General features: G+C 41.3%; 1 protein-coding gene across 1 annotated transcript in view; it reads left to right on the top strand.

Moving 5' to 3' along the window:
• The window catches only part of SPON1 (spondin 1), a 252,251-nt gene that overhangs the window by 1,396 nt on the left and 225,802 nt on the right, over window positions 1–25,053 (top strand). Inside the window, exon 2 of the mRNA XM_054586072.1 lies at window positions 22,341–22,447. Within this exon, the coding sequence (XP_054442047.1) occupies window positions 22,341–22,447 (107 nt within the window). The remainder of the gene's footprint in view (window positions 1–22,340; window positions 22,448–25,053) is intronic.

Genomic DNA, 25,053 nt, shown 5'->3' with positions numbered 1-25,053 from the left:
GAGACAGGACCTGAGGCAGGGAAGGACTCCTGCCGGGCTTCACCTGGGGCTCCGCAGGCGGGGAAAGGCAGGGCGCACGTCCCTTCACGCCCGCCCGCTCCTTCATAAGTCAACTCTGGTACCAAACAGGGAGAAGTGGGATGTTGGGGAATCTGGTGGGGCAAATGGGTTCCCAGCCGCCACCCTTCCACCCCCGCCTTCCCGGTCCCCAGAGCATCGCGGGAAGAAGCGGTGGGAGCAGCGGTGGGAGCGACAGTGGAGAAAGTTCGGGGCAGTGTCAGCGGGCGCCCGGCCCACACGGGCGACCGGAACCACGGGCCACTCTTCTCAGAATGCGTCTCTCGTTTCCCCGGTCCGTGTCCCTGACTTTCTCCACCTGGGGCTACCGAGAGCGGCTTGCAGGCGCCCTCGGCACCGGGAGGCGCTCAGCGCTTGGGCGCGCGGGTCGGAGAGATCGTCGGGACTTCACGGCGAGGAGGAAGACGTTGGGCGTAGCACACGCGACCCAGCGCGGGAGGGAGCTGGCGAGGTTGGCGCGCTGCTGAAGGAGCCGAACCGACGTGTGGCCGCAGTCTCTCCGCCAAGCTGGGAGAGAGCCTCTGGTCTCGGTGGACCGGAGGGAAGCGGGCAGAACCGCGCTGGCCTGTAGCTCTCCACCAAACGGAGGATCTGTGTTCTCCTGGGAAACTGCTCCAGCTCCAAAGGGCAGGGAAAGATGTGGCTCTGGAGTCAGATCGGCTTGGGTTTCGGAGCTGTATGACCCTGTGCAGATCCTTAATTTCTCTGAGTCCCTTTTCCAGTGTGAGGATACTAGCTATCCACCCTCTGTGTGGCTGTCAGGAGTGAATGAGTTTACGAAGTAAGAGTGTGCCCAAGGTCTTTCATACCTGTTCATTGGAGCCGGATATGCAGCCTTTATTAATTTAATAATGGAGGGATGTACCTGGTCAAATTTGTTTTGTTTTTTTTTGGGGGGGGGGAGGGGGTGTGTGTGTGTGTGAGAGAGAGAGAGAGAAAGGCTTTCTCAGGACTCCACCTGAGCAATCTCTCAGTGAATGGTGATTCTCAGGGTCCTCAAGAATCAACTGAATACATGAATGATTGATTTCTCCATGGTAGCTGCCTTGCCTAAGGCTGTTCCTAATTTAAGCCCAGGAGGATTTTTTTTTAAGGCAGTTTAGACCAGTGTGGGGCCCAGGCCAAGGGTCCTACCCAACATCTCTTCCCACGCTTGCTGCCTGGCTCGCTTGAATCCTTCCAGTTTGGCTGGGCACTGGCAGCAGCGGTGGCCTGGGCCCTGGGAGGGCGGGGGGTCAGGTTGTCACCCGGACAGAGAGGTCCCATGGCTGCCTGCGTGTCGGTGGCCTGGAGGTGGGAACTAGACTTGCACCCTGCAGTAATTCCGACCTAAAATGTTAGCCTTTTGGACTGTGAAGTCCCCACTCAAACTACTAGGTGGGCAAGCATCCTTTCTTCTTTCTGGTGGCTAAGAGATCTTGAAAAGAACGATATTGCAGGAACCGTTCTGAGACTTTCTGTGATTAGCAAACCTGATTCCGCCACTCAAAGTTGGGAAGAAGGGGGTGTTGACCTAGTTTGACATTTTTTCTGTTGGCTTATACTTTCTTAGAATACTTGTGTGAAAAGTGTTCTGCTTGGAGTATTGACTTAGGGCTGTGGAAATTAACATTCCTCTGGTGTTCCACTTGCTTTTTTTTTTTTTAAACTTTTTCCTGAATTAGTGCCCCTCACAATCCTTGGAATCAATCCTTGTCTTGTTTTCCTACCTCAAATCTTTATCCCTAGCATTCCAGCTCATCTCCAAATAGCTTCTGCTCTCATGCTCCCCACCCGTTTATCCATTACGCATTTTAGACTGGAATAAAATGGTCACTGTTAATATATATATATATGTAAAAACATGGCGTTTCTTCTCAATAGCCAGGATCCAGTTGAGATTATTATTCAGCCGTCTCCAAGTTGTTAGTACTATATTGACTTCCTTCTCACTCCCACCACTTCTCTCTACTCTCCCTCCTCCTCCCCCCTCCTTGTGCCTCTGCAATAATTGTGCTTTAGAAAGCTCTGAAAGGCCCGCTCTGTTTCTGACCACGCACTCCTTTGAAAAGGAGATTACAGTGATTAAAAATAACAAGTTGAGGATCCTCAAGGGGCATTCCTTATGGGAGGACAATTTGCAGGACCAGCCATTCCCAGATCACAATTTCAAGCCAAATAGAAGAAAATCAGCTGAAATGTTCAAGAATTGATTGAAAATAAAAGAGGCTCTTTTGTCTGACTAGAGGTCTGTTTATTAGGAAAATAAAGCCAGACCCTGGCTAATGAGAGTGGCTTTTCCTAGATGCTCTTTAAAGGGAAATTTCAAGGAACTTGATGGGAAAAGAATGTCCAATTGAGATTTGAAAAGCTTCTCCAACTTCAAGCATAATTGGGGGATTTATTCTAAACTGGGAGGTTTGGGGACCTCCAAAGCTGCTTCGCCTTCTCTTTCTTTGTCCCACTCCGGAGCACACACACTGCCATAGGAGTGTGTGTCCCACCTCAGCCTGGTAGAAAGAACGCAGGCTTTGATATTGGCTGAGTCTGTTTCAACTCCTGCTCAGTCACATAATTACTTGGCAACCTCAAACAGGCCACTTCAACTCTCTGACCCACAGTTTCTCCAATTGTAAAATGAGAGTGCTTTGCCGCTCTCCCGCCTCCCCCCGCCCCCGCCCCCAGTGTTGCTGTGAGAATTAGAAATAATCCATGTCAAAAGAAATTGTCACACAGTAGGTGCTAAAATAAATGTATGTTATAAGATGATTATTTTAGAAATAGAAAAATACTTGGCAGCGAGCACTGGATGAGACATTGCGTTAAGTGCTTCCTACTCATCTCACATCTTACTCCTTGTAGTACTTTGAGGTGGTCTTTTATTCTTATTTGCAGATGAGAACACTAAGTTTTAGTGAGTTTAGTACGTTGCCATGGTCATAGAGCTAATAATCAGTGGCGTCAAGATACAAATTCAGGGATGTATTACTCCTAAATCTGTGCTCTTAACTTGTCTTCCATACAGACTCAATAAAATGAATTGGGAGTAGAGTAAATTCACTCAGTGACCCTAAGCCTTCTGGATGGTGTGTTCATGGAAGGAAAGCAGCAGCAACAAATCAAGATAATAACTGACATATCTTGGGACACAAAGAAGGTGATGGGTCCTTATTTACATTTGCTTTTTTTTTTCTTATTATAGACTGCAGCTTTGCCTTTTCCCATAAACCAGAGGATTAATTTAGAAGCATGAAGAACCTTGTCAATCATTAGCCAATTCCTCGTTTGTGGGGAAACAAACAAATTGAGTTGGAAAAAAGAAACTAATTTGACTATTGTTTTATTTTTACATACAGATGTTATATGATCATGCCTGTAAAATCATATTTGAAAAGTACATCGGTATATTTTGAGAAATTTAAGCTGGATGAGGTCTTTTAAATAAACTTATCTAGTGTTTTTATTTTAGGTACTGCTGATGATAATTGTAATTAATTGTAAGTTGCTCCTCCCACCTCTCCTCTTTTCTTCACCCTTTTTAAAAAACAACATTTGAGGTATAATTGACATATAACTTTATACTAGTATACAATGTAAGATTGAATATTTATGTATACTACAAAATGATCACCACAATAAGTCTAGTTACCATTTGTCACCATACATAGTTGCACATTTTTTTCTCTTGATGAGGGGTTTTAAGATTTACTCTCTTAGCAATTTTCAATTATGCAATACAGTATAATTAACTACATTCACCATGCTGTGCATTATATCCTCAGGGTGTATTTACTCTTAACTGGAAGTTTGTGCCTTTTGACCATTTCATCAACACCCTCATCCACCTTCTTCTGGCGTCCACCCATCTGTTCTCTGTATCTATAAGCTTGGTTTTGTTGTTGTTTTGTTTTTTTAAGATCCCACATATGTCAGACTATACAGTGTTTGTCTTTCTCTGACTTATTTTACTTGGCATAATGCCCTCAGTGTCCATTCATGTTGTTATAAATGGCAAGATTCCATTTTTTTATGGCCAAGTAATATTCCATTGTACACATGTACCACACCTTCTTTATCCATTATCCATCAATGGACACTGAGGTTGTTTCTACAGCTTGGAAACTGTAAATAATAGTACAATGAACATGGATAGCCAGTTATCTTTTCAAACTATTATTTTCATTTTCATTTTCCTCTTTGTTATTATTTAAATTTATTTTTAAACTTTCCCCTTTTAATAAATATTTAGTTCAAACTGATAATAAAAATTAAAAGATGCATATATGAGGTCTGTCCAGAAAAAGACCAACCATTGTTAATATAATGAGAACAGTTTGCATAACATCGATGTAACCTGGCAGCCAAGGAGAATGGACTGGAATGTGTACTGACAATGATGACTCGACTCTACAAGTAGTGAAGATGGTAGAGGCCATTGACTGAGCATGTGTACTGTGACCGTCATGTTCAAAATGACTGAGCAAGTAGAGTAATTGTTTTTGCATTAAGCTCAAACATTCCTCCACGGAAACTATTCTGATGATTCAGAAAGCCACAGCTATGGGCAACTGGTGATTGGCAGCTTCATCACAACAAAAAGCCTGCTCATGCATCACATCCCATGTGGAGATTTTTGATGAAACATCAAATCACCCAGATGACTCAGTCCCTCTACAGCCCAGATTTTGTGGCCTGTGACTTCTGGCTTTTCCCAAAACTAAAATCACCTTTGAAAGAGAAGAGACTTCAGACTGTCAATGAGATTCAGGAAAATACTTCAGGGCAGCTGATGACAATTGGGAGAACTGTGTGAGGACCCAAGGTGCCTACTTTGAAGGGGACTGAGGCATCATTGTCCTGTGTACAATGTTTCTTGTATCTTATATCTTCAATAAATAACCCTATTTTTAATAGTACATGGCTGGATACTTTCTGGACAGACTGTGTATCTAAATGCTTAATGGTTGTGGAGACTGTTTATTGCTTTAAGTTTCATGAAGTGCAAAGATATCAAGATATAAAAAAAATGAAAGCATATCAAGCTGTAATTTTTCAAGATTTAAAACTTGAGTACTTCTCCAAACACAGTTATATTGTTCCTTTGCTAGCACTCTTCTGTCCAATAGGTAGCCAGGAGTCACAGTACCTGCAACAGGGCTAATCCAAATTGGGATATGCTGTAAGTGTGAAATGCACACTTGCTGTATAATTACTCTGAAGAAAGGTTAAAACTTCTCATTAGTAATTTTATATTGATTATACATTGAAGTGATAATTATAAATGTTAGGTTAAATAAAATGTGTTGTTAAAATTCTATTTATTTTATATTTATTCTTACTGGATACCTATTAACAAAGAAAATTAATTTCACCTGGCTTGGGCTTATTTGTGTTAGATGGCACTGTTTTAGGATGTTTCTATCAGCATAGATACAAGCCAGCTCATTTACCACCACTTCTGAGTTCCACTAAGTGTGCAGCTGGGAAAAGGAAGTAGAGGACAAGCAGCTTTCTTTTAATGAAGTGACCCAGAAATTGCACCCAGCACTTACAAAAATACTCCACTGACAAGAATTTAGACACATAGCCACATCTAGCTGCAAGGGAGCCTGGGAAATCTAGCGTTTACCTGGACTAACACAAATGCAGCTAAAACTTGGAGGAGGAGTTTATTTTTTCAAAAGGACAAAGATGCGAATGCAATTAGGGAGTCTCTGCCACATGTTTTAATGCACAGTCATGTAAAAACAGAATATTTCATGTTTTTTTAGTGACAGGTCATCTAGATGGGTCTTCTCAACAGCATGTGAAGTTGATATAACTGCTGACTGAATCTGTAGGGGAAGACGTGTGTGTGTGTGTGTGTGTGTTGATAGGTTTCATACTGAGAAGACAGGGGCTAGCTAATATGTCAGAGTTGCCTGTTCTGTCTCACCTTCCCCCTTAATAAAGGAGGAAGCTGCAAGGAAAGAAAGGGGTGAAAATACAATTGGATAAAGCAAGTAAATGCATATGTGTTTGTGTATGTGTGTGAGAGAGAGAGACAGAGAGTGAGAAGATGAAGGAAAAAACCTAAATTAAAAGGAAAGAAAAAGGAAAACACTGGATATACATTCAGAATGAAGACAAAAGGAATAATTTGAATACAGTGCAGTCTCATCTTATTTGAGGGTTATATTCAAAAGTCACTATGGAAAGCCACAATCACATAAGTCAAAATTATTCCTTTTAAATCTTTTCAAATTGTATATAGAACATAACATAGATACTAGGATCAATCTACCCTTATTTATATACCCTTACAGTTTTGTTTTAGGGAAGGGAAACAAAATGACATTTCTCAGTAAGTCCAGTACTTTTGGCTTTCCCCATAGCTTTGGAAGAGATTAATGTTTCCTAGGTTGAGTACCAGATAAAATAATTGGTTCACTTGTACTTAAACACTGACATGACAAATCTGAAATGCTATATTATGGAGTATGGGAACTCATGCTCATTCAAGAACATAATGAAGTAGCAAGTGGCCCAAATTATCTAGTTTTTTTCCTCTCTTTTTTCTCTAATGGTATGTAGTTGTGTTTGAACATACGTGTATCAGGGAACTCACTACACCACATTAAGCATTATATGTGGCTGGTCAGCTCTGGTCAGCTCTTGCTAGTATAAAATTTTTACTAGATGTCTTGGCTGGCCTGGAGTTGAGACAGATAGGAAGGGTCAGCGGTTAGGTGACGCCACCAGAAATTCTTTGCGAGCTCTGCATAGACAAAGCTTCTAACTTTCACAGAATAATCATAACTGCTATGGAAATTCAGGGAAAGTTAAACAGAATCCTACTCACATCTGCTGATTTGCTCAGGCACTGGAGATCCAAAGGAAATAACGTGAATCCAATTTACAGTATGGTTCAGATATTCTCAAGTATGTCTCATGGACTGTGCTAGATAAAGAAGGGAAGAGCTCCGAGAACAAACCACTGCATGTGGGGGATAGGAGTGTGGGAAGGTGGGCAGACTCAGAAGCAGGACATAAAAACTAAATGTTGATTCTAGGTGCCAAAGGAAGCTCTCCTGATGTTCTTCCTTTCTTCCCTCTTCCTTTTCTCCTCCCTTTCCTTCTTCTTTGTTTTCTCTTCCTCCCTTTTTTACTTCTCCTTCTCCTCAAAACAGCAATACTGCTCTTTGAATTTTCTAAATACAAAAGGCTTATTCCCACCCCAGGGCCTTTGTACGTGCTCTTATCCATGTTTAGGTTGCTGTTTGTATGGCTGACTCCTTGTCTTTTAAGTTTCAGCTCTGATGATATCTCTTTAAAGAGGATCCTCTGACCACCAATTTATATTTCCCATTATTTTGCCAAATTTTATTTTCTTCATAGCCCTTAACCATTCTCTGAAATGATCTTACCATCTGTCTCCTCAAGCTAGAGTACAAGCTTTATGAGATCAAGGACTGTGTCTTTCCTATTGCCATTGATGAAAGCTGGATCCTTGATGGTTCAGAAGTGAAGGGCAGAGGACAGAAGGCAAAAGAGCAAAGGAAAAGGGCTGCCAGCTTCAGACACTGACTCTGATTATACAGAGAATAGGGCAGAGGGGACTGTTGATCCATCAAACCTAGAAACCATGTAATAAAGTGACTTTCCCTGAAATCAGCACTTCGTGGGATCATTTGTGCTGTTTCCAAACCTAGCTATGCATCAGAATCACTTGGAAAGTTTTTTTTTTATTGGCGTTCTATTACAGTTGTCCTAATTTTCCCCCCATTGCTTTCCACTGCCCTGCCTACCCCTCTGCTCCCACAGTCAATCCCTACCCTGTTGTCCATGTCCAAGGGTCATTTATACATGTTCATTGACTAGACCCTTCCCCTTCCTTCCCCCCATCTCCCCCTCCCCCATCTTCTCTAGTCACTGTTAGTCTGTTTCTTGTTTCCATGCCCCTGGTTCTGTTTTGCTCATTTGTTTGTTTTGTTCATTCGGTTCTTCTTGTAGGTGAGACCATATGGTATTTGTCCCTGGCTTATTTCACTTAGCATAATACTCCCCAGTTCTATCCATGCTGTTACAAAAGGTAGGAGTTCCTTCTTTCTTTCTGCTGTGTAGTATTCCATTGTATAAATGTACCACAGTTTTTTCATCTACTCACTTACTGATGGGTACTTTGGCTATTTCCAGCACTTGGCTATTGTAAATAATGCTGCTAAGAACATAGGCTGCATAGGTTCTTTTAAATTGGTGTTTCAGGATTCCTAGGGTATAATCCCAGCAGTGGAATTGCTGGATCAAAAGGCAGTTGCATTTTTTTTTTTTTTTGAGGAAAGTCCATACTGTTTTCCACAATGGCTGCACCAGTCTGCATTTCCACCAACAGTGCACCAGGGTTCCCTTTTCTCCACAATCTTGCCAGCACTTGGTGTTTGTTGATTTGTTAATGATGGCCATTCTGACTGGTGTGAGGTGATATCTCATTGTGGTTTTCTTTTGCATTTCTCTGATGGCTAGTGATGCCGAGCATCCTTTCATATGTCAATGAGCCCTTGGTATGTCCACCTTGGAGAAGTGTCTGTTCAGGTCTTTTGCCCATTTTTTCATTGGATTGTTTGCCTTCATGATGTTGAGCCATATGAGTTCTTTATATATTTTGGAGATCAAACCCTTGTCCAAGGTATCATTGACAAATATGTTTTCCCATACAGTTGGTTCCATTTTCATTTTGATGATGTTTTCTTCATCTCTGCAGAAGCTTTTTATTTTGATGAAGTCCCATTTGTTTGTCCTTTCCTTTATTTCCTTGGCACTAAAAGATATATTGGCAAAAATGATGCTGCAGGGGATATTTGAAATTTTACTACCTATGTTTCCCTCTAGGACTTTTGTGATGTTACAGCTTATATTTAAGTCTTTTATCCATCTTGAATTTATTTATTTTACTTTATTTTGGTGTAAGTTGATGGTCTAGTTTCATTTTTTGGATGAACCTGTCCAGATCTCCCAACACCATTTATTGAAGAGAGTATTTCCCCTCAATTTTATGCTCCTGCCCTGTTTGTCAAATATTAGTTGACCATAGAGACCTGTGTTTATTTCTGGACTCTGTTCCCATTGATCTATGTGTCTATTCTTATGCCAGTACAGACTGTTTTGATTACAGTGGCCTTATAGTATAGTTTGACATCAGGTATTTTGATCTCTTCTACTTGCTCTTCTTTCTCAAGATTGTTGAAGCTATTCAGGATTGTTTTTGGCTCCATACAAATTTTTGAAATATTTCTTCTAAATCTGTGAAATACATCATTGGTATTTTAATAGGGATTGCATTGAATCTAGGAAAGTTTTTAAAAAATAAGTAGCTTTACTGGCCCCACCCCAACAAAGGGCAGAATTCCAGGAATCTATATACTTTATTTTTTTCTTTTGAAATGAGATGGTGAGGCACAAAGAGAAGGTGGCCAAAGGGTGGTCACTCTTTCCTATGAGCATGCTATCCCATCACCACTTTTCCCAGCCTCCACCTCTAGACTCCTATGCCTCATGTATTCTAGCACCTGGTCACTTCACTGCCCTGTTGCTGTGGACAGAGTACAGTGGCCAGTGAAATGTTCCCAGACCCACCACAATAGCAGCATCCCTTGCCTTGGCAGTGGAGGCGAGGAGAGAAGAACCTGAGCTTCCTTCAGGTGACCGCTCACAGACTGGTGGAGCCCGAGCTAGGGCTGATTAATTGTACTTCTCTGTTGCCAGCATCTGCCTCCCATGTGACTTTCACTCTTCATTCAGGTTCTGTCCTTGGGAGTCAAGCATACAAGGTTTCCCCTTGGCCATATAACAGCCCTTGAGGTGTTTGTGGAGAAATAGCTACTATGCCTTCTGTCTCAAATGCCCTATTTCTTTAGCCATTTTTTTATAGGATGCTGTTTCTTGTTTCCTTGCCCTTTGTACTCCAGATGTGCTCTGATCAGGACGGGACAAGGCCGAATGATTATCTCGCTTGTCCTGAACACTGTGTTTGTGTTACGCTTGCCAGGTCTTGTGTTTGCTATTTTGGCAGCTGTACTCTGGGATCATACCAAGCTTGTAGCCAGCCAAAATTCCTGTGATTTGTTGGGAGGCCTGCTGCCCTCCTCATGCATAAAATTTGACATAATTCTCCATTATATTTATTCCAGTATGTTTGGGTCCACCCTTGTAGCTATCAACCATTCATGAATCTGGATTCTGTCACTGAGTGACTAATCCACATTATCTAATTTTCTATTATCCACAATTTTAATAAATAAGTTGTTATTTGAGAAGTTGATAGGAATGTGGACCAGAGCCCTCCGACATCCTTTAAGAGTCTTTCCCTAAAGGTGACATCTAGTTAAGTAGTTTTGAAGTCAACTGATCTGCTGTCATCTCAATGACATTTAAATACCACTGCCACCTTCCTGGTCAGCCATCTCAGCTTAGTTATGAAAACTGTTTCTTTAGCCTGCTAATGTATTTTATAGTCTGGGCAGAATTATTTTCTTTCTTTGCTTCAAGATTAGTCACAGCTCTTTCCACTGCGAGTGACAGAGATGAAGTCAAACTAAAGCAAGAAAGAGAATTTATTGAACCCCATATTTAGAAAGTCCAGGGGTGGACTTGGCTTCATATATATATGAAGCTATATATATATATATATGTATGTATGTATATATATACATACATATATATATATATATGGGACTCAAACATTCTGTCTCTCTCCCCTCTTCCCTTTCTATCCCCCCTTCTACCTACCCTGTCTTGCTCCTTTCATCCTTTGTCTCTCTCTGGATTTCTCTGTGTTACTCTCACTTTGCTTATAAGAGAGAAACTTTCTCCAAATGACAGGAAAGATAGCTGCCAATGACCTTCACTGAAAAACCTTTCAGCTAGTTTTGTAACTAAAAAAAAAAAAGAAGAAGAAGAAACCCTTTCCCTTTAATTCCAAACTGAAAAATCCCAGAGAAGGGATTGATCCAGCTTGAGTCACATACCCAGGGAAATAGGGTATAGAGATGGGCTAGTTCTGGGTCACTCATTTTTGTGACTTTATATCTTAAGATGGAGAGAGGGACTATGATTGCTATCCCTGAAATATCACAAGGTTACCATAGTGGAAGAAGTGAGGCCCTGCACAGCGTATGTCCTTTAGAACTTCCTGCCTTCATCCATATTCTCAGCTATGAGTATATATAAATGTTTGCCAAATTAATAAAATATATTAAAAAATAAGTCAGTCTCCTGTATAAGATAGGGATCATCATTATCATCTCATAAATCTGTCATAAGGATTAAAAAAGATAATGAATATGAAATATATTACAACAGCTCAATATAAGTTCGTTCTTTCTCCCATGTGCTACCTCATCATGAGATGGTTTGCATCCAGATGAATAATACATAGATAGAAAAAGGAATGGATAGCAGGATGGGAGCATCCTGACTTCTTTTTAATATATTTTATTTATTAATTAATTTATTAATAATATATTTTATTAACTTAGCAGACATTCATATATACTTAATATTAAAAATATTAATTCATTAATTGTCATAATAACAACATGACATAATTACTACTATTGCCATTGTATAGGTGATTGAAAACTGAGACAATGAGTGGTTATGCAATTTGCCTAAGGTTACATGTAGTAAACAGGGAAATTTGAATGTGGGTCTGTTAGCTACATCCATTGTAGAAAGACAGCCCTTGCAATTTTAAATATGCATGATCTCTCATTTGGAATGGGAGATGTTTCATCTCTGCTTGAGAATTCTGGGAGGATTCACTGAAGAAGACCATAAAGGGAAACAGTATAATTCAGCTGCACTGTACACACTTGCTCACCTTTGGACTTTTCGCTCTGCCTTCTTATCTGCTAGCCCATCACCAGCATCTTTTTCTGCCTGATCCTGGGGGAGTGGGCTGAATGATTGTGCCCGTTTCTAAGTGAAGCATGTCAGTTGCAATTCCCCAGAACTCCAGAAGCTGTGCAGAGTAGGGAGTGGACCATGGTGGCTGATGTAATGCTCCAGCAGTCTATACAATGTCATGTTACACATTAAGGCAGAAGCTGAGTTCCTTATAATTGATGTGTGGGATATAGCATGTGGGTGGCAGGGGCTGGCTGTGCAATGGAGCTGGGATGTGGTTCAGGACCTTCTCATTGAGGTTGGGTCTGAAACCCAGAGTCCAAGTCGAGCAGGTGATGACACTAGACAAGATTCAGTAAGGCTAATGGGCATAGCCAATGAACTGGGGAACAGTTCATCAGAGTTTATGTTGGATGGTTGACACGCAAGCATTTGAAGGCCCCAGAGAGCTATTTGGGAATTAGGTGGAACTGAAGTTTTCGCATGGCAAGTGTACTCAAAGGTGGGGAGAACTCAGCCTTGGTTGGAGATTTGAGGCTAGGCTCTAGTGTGAATTATCAGTCCTCATGTAAACAAGGCAAGAGAGGCCCTTGCCACTGAGCTGATTTTTAGGGTAGGGCTGTCATCCAATAGTCATGTAACTTTCAGCCTGATATTCCTAAAACATAAATCCAAATATGACATTCCCTAACTCAATTCAACAGGGCCTCCTCATTGCCTCCAGGGTGGTGTCCACACTTCTTAGCAAAGCTTTGATGAAGCCTTTAACTGTTTACCCTCTGTGTTCCTTCCTCCGCCAGCCCCTTATCACAGCCTCCATCGCAGCTTGCTACTTAAGAAATACAGAATTAGTTCTGGTTTCCAAGGCTGAGACTGGACTACCATGCCTTTCTCTCTATCTGGGATGATATTGCTCATCTTGTCCCCTGGACAGACTCCTGTTCTTCATTCACCTTACTGTTCAAATGCCATCTCGTCCTCAAAGCTACCTCTAAATCCCCCAGTAGACTTACATGTTCCCTCCTCTGGGATCCCAGACCATTTTTGTTCATACCTCCATAACACCCATCACATGTTATAAAAAATATCTGCTGATGGGTCTTCTCGTCTCATCAATTACACTGTGTGCTTCTAGAGAACAGATGCCATGCCTCTTCTCTCTTTGTCTCCAGGGCATATGTCTCTATGTCTCCTGGGCTGACATGGACTAGTGCTTGGTAAAAAAGAGGATAAGGGAGGTTGAGATAGCACTTAGGGTAACCCATAAAACCCATGAGAACTTTGGAGGAGGAACCACAGCAGGGATAGCAAACTATGCACTAGAGAACTTTTTGTCATTCATTCATTCAACCAGAATTTATTGAGGATTTTCTATGTATTAAGAGGTATGCTAAAAGCTAAAGATACAGTGCAGTTCAAGAGAGACTTGGTTTCTGCTCTCACAGAGTTTACAAGTCATTAAGGGGGACTGCCATTTAATAATTCACAAATAAATATTTTGTTAAAATTGGGTGAAAGGTATTCAAGAAAAGGAAAGGGGTGTTGATAGGGTACATTGTAGATGTGGAGGGCTGAGAGGACCTCACACAGCGCTCTGTCTTGTGTGTGATGAGCTGCAAGAAGACCCAGTTCAGTATAAGGACTTACTCAGATCCCCGCCATAACCTGGCCATGCAGAAGTCATCTCCTCCAACAATTATCTCCATTGCAATCCTTTTAGTGGTCTTTCATTAGCACCTGTTGGAGTGTTTCTTTGGAGATTCAGGCATTGTCCCTGGGAACCAGCTCTTTGAAACTCATTGGTTGTGGATTAGCCTACTGGGCATCATGATCTTCATCATCATAATCATCACTTTTCATCCTCATCTTCATCATCCCCAAAATGACCATCACTACCACCACTGCCCTCATCACCCTTTACAATTCTTGAATCCTTTATATGTGCCATGCACTTTGATAAATGCTTATTTAATCCTTTCCACATTCTTATGAGAAAGGCAATAGCATTAACTTCTTTTTAAAAATGAAGAAATAAGGAGGTTAAGTAACTTATCAGGGGTCACATAATTAATAAGTGTTAATGCTAAGATTCTAATCCAAAATCTTTGCTCTTAACCAGTTTCCTGTATGTGCTCACAGAATGGCTTTGAATGGACTTTTCTTTCTTTCCTTCTTTCTTTCTTCAAACCCTTTGTAAGCATTTTTCTTGAATTTCTTAGGTCTCTTAATGGCCTCTCTTGGGAGGCACTTGGAAGAAGTCATTAGAGAGAAATTTCTATTATTTATTGCCAAGCAGTCATCTTTAGTCATTACTGGGACTCAGAACACGCTGCACATTTGTTCCTTTCAGGAGAGAGTCATATAATGGGGTCCTTTGGAGAGAGAGGACCTCCTCCCTTCCTTCAAATTAGGTATACTGTGTGATACCAACATCGCCAGTGATAATTACGGACTGAAACACCACACTGAGTTCAGCATCCAGAGCCTCCATCTTGTGGGTTGTATTCAATAAGGCAGAGTCAAACCATAGTTTTCCAGAAACTACAAGAATCCAACATTCTGGAAAGCGAGTTTATGATCAGTCCTTTAAGGCACTACGCAGATGTACAAAAAGAACATTTATCATTCAGAAACATTTAATCAAAATGTAACTTACATACAGAAATATTCACTAATCATGCAGTTTAGTGAATTATAACATGTTGAATATACTCACACAATTCATGACCAGTGTGTCTCAGTTGGGTGTCCTCCCGCAAAGCAAAAGGTCACAGGTCTGATTCCCCATCAGGTCACGTGCCTGGGTTGTGGGTTCAGTACCCAGTCAGGGCACAAGCGAAAGGCAGCCAAGACATCAATGTTTCTCTCCCTCTCTTTCTCCTTCCTTTCCCCTCTCTCTTAAACAACAACAACAAAAACATGACAAGCACTCCAGAAGCATCCCTGTGCCCCATTCAAATCAGTGCTCATTTTCTTCTCCCACATGTATAACCACTGTCCAGACCTCTAACATCATAGGTTACTTTGCCTGTTTTTGAACTTTATATAAATATACATAAATGTAATCATACCTTTTGTATTCTTTTGCGTCTATCTTCTTTCACTCAAGATTATGTTTGTGAGAATTAATCATGTGGTATGTAACAGCAATTTGTTCATTTTCATTACCATAAAGCATTCAGTTCTGTGAATATGTCACTCTGTGTGTGTGTGTGCGTGTGTGCGCATTCTATCGCTGATGGACATTTGAGTGTTTCCAGTGTGTGCTGTTACACATAAACTTACTATGAACATTCTTATACATGTGGAGTGGTTCCCACATATGTATGCATTTCTGTTGATTTAGGAGTGGCAATGCTGGGTTGTAGGGTGTCTATATGTTCAGCTTCAGTAAATACTGCTGTAGCGTTTTCCAGTAAAAATCACTCATTTTCTGTTTATCAACACTGCATGAGAATTCCAGTTAACAACATTTGATATTTTTGATCCTTCTAAATTTAGTCAATTTTGTGGACATGCAGTAGTATTTTATTGTGGATTTAATCTTTGTTTCCCTGTGGACTAATAAGGTTGAATGCCTTTTCATATATTTATTGGCTTTGGGTACCTTCTTCTGTGAAGTAGTAGCTCATGTGTTTTGCCTATTTTTCTCTATTAGGTTGTTCATCTTTTTTTATTGATCTGAAAGAGTTCTTTATATATTTTGGATAAAAGTTAATTGTTGGTTATATGGATTGAAAACATCTTCTTGCATGCTGTGACTTACTTTTTCCTAATGGTGTGGTTTGATTAGCAAAATTTTAATACCATCCTTTTTATATATCTTCTCCTTTATTATCAGTCCTTTTAAATGTTCAGTTTAAAATTTTTTTTAGGTCATTCGTATTTTATTTTACGCTATCTTCTACAAAATTTATTGTTTTACGTTTCTCATTTAGCTCTACAATCTATGTGAAATTTATTTTGTGTATGATGTGACATATTGGCCAAGATTCACCTTTTTCTGTATGGTTATCCAGTTGTCCTAGCACCATTTATTGAAAATATTCTTTCTCCCACTGCTCTGAAGTACATCTTTTATCATAAATCAAGTTCATATCTTTGTGAAAACTTTCTTGACCCCACATTGTTCAATTGGCCTATTTTTCTTTCCTGGCTTTTGTATATTGATTTAATCTCCAGAGATGTACATGTCTTGATATCTGGTAGTATAAGCCCTCCAACTTTGTCCTTCTTCCTTGATCACCTTAGATATTCTTAGCCCTTTGCACTTTCATATAAATTTTAGAATTGGCTTATCAATATCATAAAAACATGCTGGGATTTTAATTTAGATTGCACTAAATCTATAAATCAATTTGGGAAGATCTGACAGCTTCATAATATTGAGTCTACCAATTCATGAAGTAAATTAATTATACATCAACTCTGTGCTAATCACTATGCTGAGCTCAGAAGTGGTTCTTGCCTTTGAAGGCCTTACAAGTGGGTAAACAAATGCTTATACACAAAATATAACTAGTGTGATAATATCATCATTGATAATAGTAAGAGCTAATATTTATGACATGCCTATTATTTGCCAAGATGATTTTTAAGGAATTTACATGTATTAATGCACTTATGCTTCACACCGATACTATGAGGTAAATGCTACTATTATGCCCACCGTATAGGTATTTATTTTTAATCTTAACAGGGCCCAAGACAAAAGAGCACGCAGTCCTTGATGGGGAAGTCAGAGGACACATCACACAAAAGATGAAAATTTAGCTGATTTTTGAAGGAGTTTATTAGGAATGGAGGAGGTGGAACATTGCAGACCTCTGAGTAGCTTGTGGAGAAAAAAATAATGCAGGGTGAAGTGATAAGCTTTCCAGGAAACTGCCAGTGAGTGAGTCCCAGGACTGGAATGTGGTATGACCGGGAATGGGGATGTGGTTGGCGAGGCTGGAGAGGCAGAGGCTGAGGGCCTATTAGTCTATGCAGCTTGAGCTTTATGCTGAAGCCAGTGGCTGTGAAGCAGGGATTGACTATCTGTCTGAGGTTGGGTTCCCCAGAAGCAGGCTGTATTCATTTCCTGGGGCTGCCACATATAGCACCACAAACTAGAGGTTCAGAACAACAGGAGTGTATTCTCTCACAGTTCTGGAGACTAAATTCTGAAACCAACATGTCAGCAGAGTTGGTGCCTTCTGGAGGCACCAAGGGAGCATTTCTTCCATAGCTGTCCTAGCTTCGGTGACAGTCCTTGCCGTTCCCTGGCTTGTAGATGCATCACTCCAATCTCTGCTTCTGTCGTCACCTGGCATTCTTCCCTGTGTGTCTCCATGTATCTTCTTCTAAGGACACCAGTCATATTGGATTTAGAGCCCACTCTAATCCAGTATGATCTCATCTTAACTGATTATGCCTGCAAAGACACTATTTCCAAATAAGGTCACATTTCCAGGCATAGGGGGTAGGATTGCAACATACATTTTTGGAGGACACAGCTTAACCCATAACACAAACCCTCAAGTGAGGATTTGGGTTGCAATGATTTATTAGGAAGTGATCCCAGGGGAAACCAGTAAGAGTAGAGAAGCAAGACAGACAAGGGGAAAGTCCCTGACAGCCTGTGACCCCATGGGAGGTCCCTAAGAAGAGTTTAAGTCTGATTCTGAAACCATTTTGAAGTGGCAGGTACCCATCAGAGTTGTCCTCACCTGATGCAGGCAACCGGGACTTTCATGTTCGGTAGAGCAGACTCCAGTAACATGAGGGCCACAGGTGCTGGCTGCTAGAAGCAAAGATGCATCACCCTCAGGGTCACTTTAAAATGATAAAAAGGAATTTGAGGGGGTCTGGAAAGAGCACCTCTATTGTCTGCCCCCCCACCTCCAGAAGTAGGACCTTAAAAGCCACCCCACTCCAGCCTAGATAGCGTCTGACTGCTTTGGGGCTATCTGTCTGTGCCTCAGAGGTATCAGCTCTTCTGATATCATAACCATAATTTTCTCCTTGCCGCTGAGCACCATGATTTTCCTACTGCACTTTTATAGCACTTATTCTCCCTCATGCTTCCTTCTTTACTTTCTATTTGACCTTTTATAGACATCAATAGCCAATAATAATGCTCCTTTAGTTTTACGGGATGAACTGACCAATCACAGCAGGAGATTTGCAATCTTTGTGTCTCAAAGTTCTCTGAGAAGTGTTGGTGGCTCCTGGACCACTGCTAATTTATCCAAGATGATGGTTTTAGTTTTCGGAGTTTCAGGGTCCTTCGTTTTCAGAACTGGAAGACTAAGTGCTCCTCCCCAACAGAGGTTTGCTTGTCAGAATTGTATAAATATTATGTTAAATGAACTTATTTAAAATTAAAAAAAAATTTTTAATTTTTCAATTACAGTTGACATACAAAATTATATTAGTTTTAAGTGTACACCCCAGTGATTAGACATCATATGACTTACTAAGTGGTCATTTTGATAAATCTTTTTTCACCCATCCTCCAAACGCCATGTCTTCTGAAAACCGTCACATTGTTCTATCTATGAGTCTGTTTCTCTTCTGCTTGTTCATTTATTTTGTTGTTTAGACTCAATTGTTGATAAACATATATTTGTTGCCATTTTATTGTTCATTTTTTTGACATTTTTTTCTTCTTCTTGTTCTTCTTAAAGAAGAACCTTTAACATTTCAGGTAATACTAGCTCCTTTAGCTTTTTCTTGTCTAGGAAGTTCTGTATATGTCCTTTGATTCTAAATAATAGCTTTACTGGGTAGAGTAATCTTGGTTGTACATCCTTGGTTTTTTTATCACTTTGCATATTTCTTGCCAATCCTTCTGGCCTGCAGAGTTTCTGTTGAGAAGTCAGCTGACAGTCTTATTGGAGCTCCCTTGTAGGTAACTAACTGCTTTTCTCTTGCTGCTTTTAAGAATCTTTCTTTGTCTTTAACAGTTTGCATTTTAATTATGATGTGTCTTGGTATAGGCCTCTTTGGGTTCATCTTGTTTGGGATTCTGTGCTTCCTCAACTTGTATGCCTATTTCCTTCACCAGGTTAGGGAAGTTTTCTGTCATTTTTTTCAAACAGGTTTTCAATTTCTTGCTCTCTCTCGTCTCCTGGTACCCCCATGATGCAAATGTTGGTATGCCTGAAGTTGTCTCAGAGACTCCTTACACTGTCTTCATTTTTCTGTATTCTTCTGTCTTTCTACTGTTCTGACTGGATGTTTTTTCTTCTTTATTTTCCAAGTTTCTGATTTGGTTCTTGGTTTCTTCTACTCTATGTTCACTCCCTGTAAGTAGTTCTTCATTTCAGTTAGTGTTTCCTTCATTTTTGACTGGTTCTTTGTTATGGTTTTGATGTCCTTTTTTATGCTTACTGCCTCTTGTTGAAGTTCTTAGTAAGTTTATTAAGCATTGTGATAACCAGTGATTTGAACTATGCATCTGGTAGATTGCTTGTCTCCGTTTTGTTTAATTCTTTTTCTGGGGTTTTGTTCTGTTCTTTCATTTGGGACATGTTTCTTTGACTCCTCATTGTGGCAGTCTTTCTGTGTTTGTTTCTATATATTAGGTAGAGCTGCTATGTATCCTGGGCTTGGTAGAGTGGACTTATGTAGCAGGTGCTCTGTAGGGTCCAGTGGCATAGTCTCCCCAATCACCCGAGCTGGGCACTCAAGGTACCCCCACTTTGTGGGCTGTGTACACTCTCCTATTACAGTTGAGCCATGATTGCTGTTGGCACTTCAGTTGGAGGGATTTACCTTCAGGATGATTGGCTGCAAGGACTGCCTACAACCACCGTAGAGGAGCAGCTGTGCAGCGTCTACTCCACAAAGCAGGACTTACTTAGGTAGAGCTCTAGTGCCCACTCATTCCCCAACTTGAGTGTGTTACTTGTGAAGGTATTTGGGTAGTGCGTGGACATGGTCTGAAGATGTCCACTGGGTGCACTGGCTCTGAGGCCTCCTGGGAAGTTCAGGCCAAGGTCAGTGGCTGCCTGTGTTCTGCCCAGGGCCAACCAGCATTCACTACAAAGAGATCTGCAGATGGCTGCTACTTGTGCTAGGCTTTGAGGTGCCCAAGTGAGTCCAGGCTGTAAATCAAAGCTGGCTACTGCTAGTGCTGAGCTTGGGGCCACTTAGCAAGAGATATAGGGCATTCTGAGGCCAGATGCTGCTTGTCTGAAAGATATTAGGAAAGTCTGAAGCATGAGCCAGGACAGGCCATTTGTAGTGATAAGCCACTGGAAACAGTTTGGGTGTACCCACAAGTTGGGTGGAACAGGGTCTCAGGGAATCACCAGGGCTGAGCAAGTAGTGTTAGCCATGTTGATGGAGACTCAGATATGGGGTCCACCTGCCAGCTCTTTGTGAAGGTGGTGGGTCTCAGAAAAGAAACAATGGCCTCTCCCAGCACTTTTGTCTGGCAGAAAGCTACCCCTCATTTCTCTCCCTGATACTGGGAAATTTAGTTCCTACCCATATGTCTCTGGATTCTTTCAAGCTGTTGTCCCAGCACTGCAGCTCAGAGGGAGTGAGTCTGAGTAAATCTGTTCATGGGCCCTTTAAGAAGAACTGCCTGGGACTCCAGAAGCCTTCCATCTCCCTCAGCCTCAATCCTCACTGGTTTTTATAGCCAGAATTTACAGGGACTTCTCTTTCTGGCACTGGAACCCTAGGCCATGGGAGCCTCTTGTGGGACTGGGACCCCTCATTCTTCAGGAGGGGCCTCCACAGCTAAGATATCCCTCTGCCTCTCCTACCAGTCTCCATGTGGCTTTTTCTTTAAATCCCTATTTGTAAGACTTCCATTCTGCTAGATTTTAAGCAGTTATGAATGATGGCTGTTCTGTAGTTTAGTTGTAATTTTCATGTGGTTGTGGGAGAATTCACATCTCCTACCACAGGTACCACATCTACCTAGGTGGCCATCTTGACCAGAAGTCTCCTACAAACATTACCACACCATAGCTCCAGTGGGGCACAAACCCAGGACCATCTGTGTGTAATGAAGATGTGCTAACTGCTATAATATGGAACCGCACTATTTCAAAAAATTTTAAATATAATCAACACTTGTGGTATACCCATACTGTGACGAATATACTCAGTATGTGCAACCTGGGTGGGGTGCTAAACCTGGGAGACAGTTTGGCCCTAAGCCTGCTTCTGGGTAGTCTTACTGCCTTGGGGGTGTCTGATGACCTTTCTGCATCTTTGTTTCCTATCTGTGAAGTTGGAAGGTTGGAATGGGGGATACCTGGGGTAGCTTGAGGTTCTAGTAGTCTATAATTCCATGTAAGGACCAGAATTTTAGTACTTTGATCACACAGTAAAGTAATTTAAACCTCAACTTATGTCAATTTCAAGGAACTTGAATGGAGTGTCTATTAAATGCCAGGTTCTGTGCTAAGTGCTAGGGATACAAAGATAATTAAAACCCAGTTTCTCTCTAGCATTAACTGTCAGTCCAGTGCTGAAGAAAGGTAAAAAGAGAATTGCAATTCAGTGCAAGTTTACAATAAAAAATTTTCATCTTAGGAGATTGGGGATACTCAGGGAAGAGTGACCATCATTGCTGAGAAGGTACTTAAACTAGATTTCAATGAAAACAATTCTCAGGGTAAATGTGGGAAGAGAGAGGGTAATACAAATTCATAACCCCAATTTCTGTAATAAAACCCCATAATATAAGTTGATTTCCAGTTTATGCAAAGTACAGCATGGTTGTCTCTGGTCAGTGAAGGATTCTTTGTGGTTTTTCAGAAGCCCGGGTTCCTTCCATCTTGCGGCTCCTTCTCCTAGTACACCAGACTTCTTGGCTGGATACCCTGCATTTGGAAGGCAGAGGCAGGAGAGAAGAGAGGAGGGTCATGTGGAAACCTTGTATGGGCCAGGTCAAAGGTGGCATACATCATGTCTGCCCATGCTTTCCACCTAACTGCAAGGGAGGCTGGCAATGTGGTTCAGCTGAATGCCCATAAGAGAAAGGAAATGAGTTTTGGAAAACACACAGCAGTCTCTGCCAGTCTGTGCTGTGGCTGCTAGATTTCCCTTGGGCAGATCTAATGGAAGTGTATCATTAGATAACTGTCAAGAGTAGAGTTGCTCACCAGGGACTATTTTTATCAAATCGTGGTTTACTGGGAGAGAACTCACCACAGCCTTGGTTAATTGAAGAATTCCCAAGTGAGATAGCAGTTCAGTCATTTAGCAGGTTCTGAAACATAAAGAGAGCTGGGTGGAGAGAGTGAGAGTTCACTAAACTGGACGAGTCTTTCCCACCATCCATTGCCTCTCTAACCCACAGGTCTGGGATGCTGATGGAGAATTCATGTCTATCCACTTGGCAAATAGAAGGCAGTTGATTCTTGTGCTTATAATCTGCTTTCTTCTCTCCACAGTGACACTTTCAGCTGCTCCTCCCTCCTACTTCAGAGGATTCACATTAATTGCTCTCAAAGAAAACAGAGAGGGTGATAAGGAAGAAGACCATGCTGGGGCCTTTCAGGTAAGATCCTTTCTGGGCTTATCCAGTGGCCCTTATTGCCCTGGTAGGTAGAAGCCAAGTGAAAGGTGGACAAACTGAGAAGCCTGAGTCAAATGAGAGGTGCAAGTGTCTGAGGCAGCTTCTTGAGCAGTTCTGTTGACCATTGACCAGGTGGGCTGGGCCTATTTGGAAGACCCATGATGGAGTAGGTAGCAAATGCCTCAAACATAATTTAAGGGGTTGGCCACCAGGCAGGGCTCACCATACTTTTAGGCAGCACAGCCCAGCACGGAATGGGCACTTGGAACCTGGGTGAGGCCCGGTTGTTTTTCCTATAGAGCCATTTCATGATTGGCAATTCTCAACAAGAGCTTAGGATGGCCAGACTGGAGGGAGTTCAAAGCACAGGAGAAGGACTATTAAGAGAACGAAGGGATTGATTTATGGGGGAAGATTAAAAGAATTAACTATGCTTTGCTGGGCTAAATGAACAGGACCGAGTTTAAGAGGTGGTAATGGTCTTTAAATGTCAGTCCTCACAGAACACTCTCCTCCAGGGGGAGGCTTCGTCTGACTTTGTACAAAAGAGCACAGCACGACGAAAGTGGGTCAAGAGAAGAAAGGAAATCTCAAAGGCAAGGGCCCTGACAGTGAATCATATTTCACCGTCGAATATCCTTCCAAGGGAAGTGGCGGGAACATCATCCCCTTTCAGAGGTTTAAAAAGAGGCCGGCAAGTTGTCAGAACATGTCCCAGAAGGACTGGGGCGATCCTAGGAGGGAGCCTGGCCAAATTTGCTGTAACCATTACTCATCTCAAATTTCCATTGTTCTAGAATCCATTTCTATCTGGCATTTGCAAACTCAGAAGAAAAAGAAAAATTCAGGGGAATATTACTTATACCCGAAGCTAGCTGCTGGGGAGTCTGATACGATTTGCGGGCTTCACAGAGAACCCTGGCCCACAATATCTTCCCCATCCAAAGATATTTTCTAATCCCTTGTGGCCAGGTTGTAATTTTGAATCCTGTGCTTTTTTAAAAAAGTCCATTTTTTAGGATTCTGGGCTTCTGGCCTAGAAGATCTTCTAATACCATGTTCATTGTAATTCCTTCTGTGGACCTAGATGGCAGGAACTTTCTTGACACGTATTTGAAGGAGTTACTGATAATAATACTGGCAGTCAATATTCTGGGGTTTTTTGTGGGGGGTTTTTGGCACTTACTGTAAACCAGGCACTAGGTTAAGTGCTTTCCCTTATCTCGGTTTATCTTAATTTAATTAGCTTGCCTTATCTAGTTTTTCAAAACAATGAAGTAGATAAGAACTTTTATTTCTATTTTATAGAACAGGAAATTGAAACTAGAGAGATTCAATCATTTTCCTAAACGGTTAGTAAACAGTAAGGCCAGGTTCCCCTATCACATGTCTGATTCCAGAAACTTTTCCTTAGGGGACTGCATAAGCTCCAGGCACAGGTGAGTTTGGATAGTGCGTCAGTAAGTTTTTCCTTGTAGGGAAAGGAGGATTCATGCATGCACTTAGCCCATAATGCATTAGAATATATCCCCTTTGTCCTTGTTGTGCTAATTTACCTAGAGAGGTGGATGATTTATCAGATTCAGGCAGCTGAGAGATCTGGGTATCTGGGTGTCAGGAGGGGTAAAGTTCTTAGAAAAGAAAAAGTTGGGGGTGGGATGAGGGAACATGATTTTAATTTTCACCCAAACCCAATTTATCTGCTTTAAAATGATGCTTTGAGGTATAGTCCCAAAAGAGTTAGAAGCAGGGACTTGAACAGGTATTTGTACACCCACATTCACTGCAGCATTATTCACAATAGCCAAAATAGTCCAGAGATAGATGAATGTGTACACAAAATGTGGTATGTACATACAGTGGAATATTATTCATTCCTAGAAAGGAAGGCAATTGTGACACATGCTATAACATGGATGAACCTTGAAGACATTATGATAAGTGAAAGAAGTCAGCCACAAAAGGACACGTACTAGTATTCACTTATATGAGGTCCCTAAAATAGTCAAATTCACAGAGACAGAAAATAAAATGGCAGTGACCAGGGTATGCAAGGGTGGGGAAAGGAAATTATTGATGAACAGCTATGGAGTCTCAGTTTGAGAAGATGAAAAAAGTTCTGGATGGCGGTTGTAGTCGCACAGCAGTATGAATGTACTTTGCCACTGAACTGCCCACTTAAAAATAATTAAAATGGTAAATTTTATGTTATGTATAAATACCACAGTTTGTAAAAACTGATGCCTGAGTTGGGCCAGATGGGGAGATGATGTAGAGTCAGGCCTCTGGGGCCATGGCTTCGCTTCCTTTAACGCTGCTCCGTTTTAACTCTGTTGGCCAGTAGTCCTCTCCAACCTGCTGTTGTTTCTGCTCAGCTAAATCTTGGTCCCTGAAAGTGATTGGTGGGTACAGGGCCCTGCTCACAGTGGGCGGTGAGTGAATGTTTGTTCAGTGAATAAATGAACAAATTATTCTTTCTACCAGTGTCCATAATTCAGTCCTATTTGGACTTGTTTCAGAACTTCTATCTTTTTATGCATACCTCCTTTTTCATTCTCTTGGAGCTTCTGACATCCCTTCTTATTACA

This window comes from Pteronotus mesoamericanus, unplaced genomic scaffold (genome assembly GCF_021234165.1).
Source record: "Pteronotus mesoamericanus isolate MK-2021 breed Mesoamerican mustached bat unplaced genomic scaffold, CSHL_Meso_final contig_90, whole genome shotgun sequence".
NCBI lineage: Eukaryota > Metazoa > Chordata > Mammalia > Chiroptera > Mormoopidae > Pteronotus > Pteronotus mesoamericanus.
Note: the sequence above shows the minus strand (reverse complement) of the source record. Positions and strands in the feature narration are given on the sequence as shown.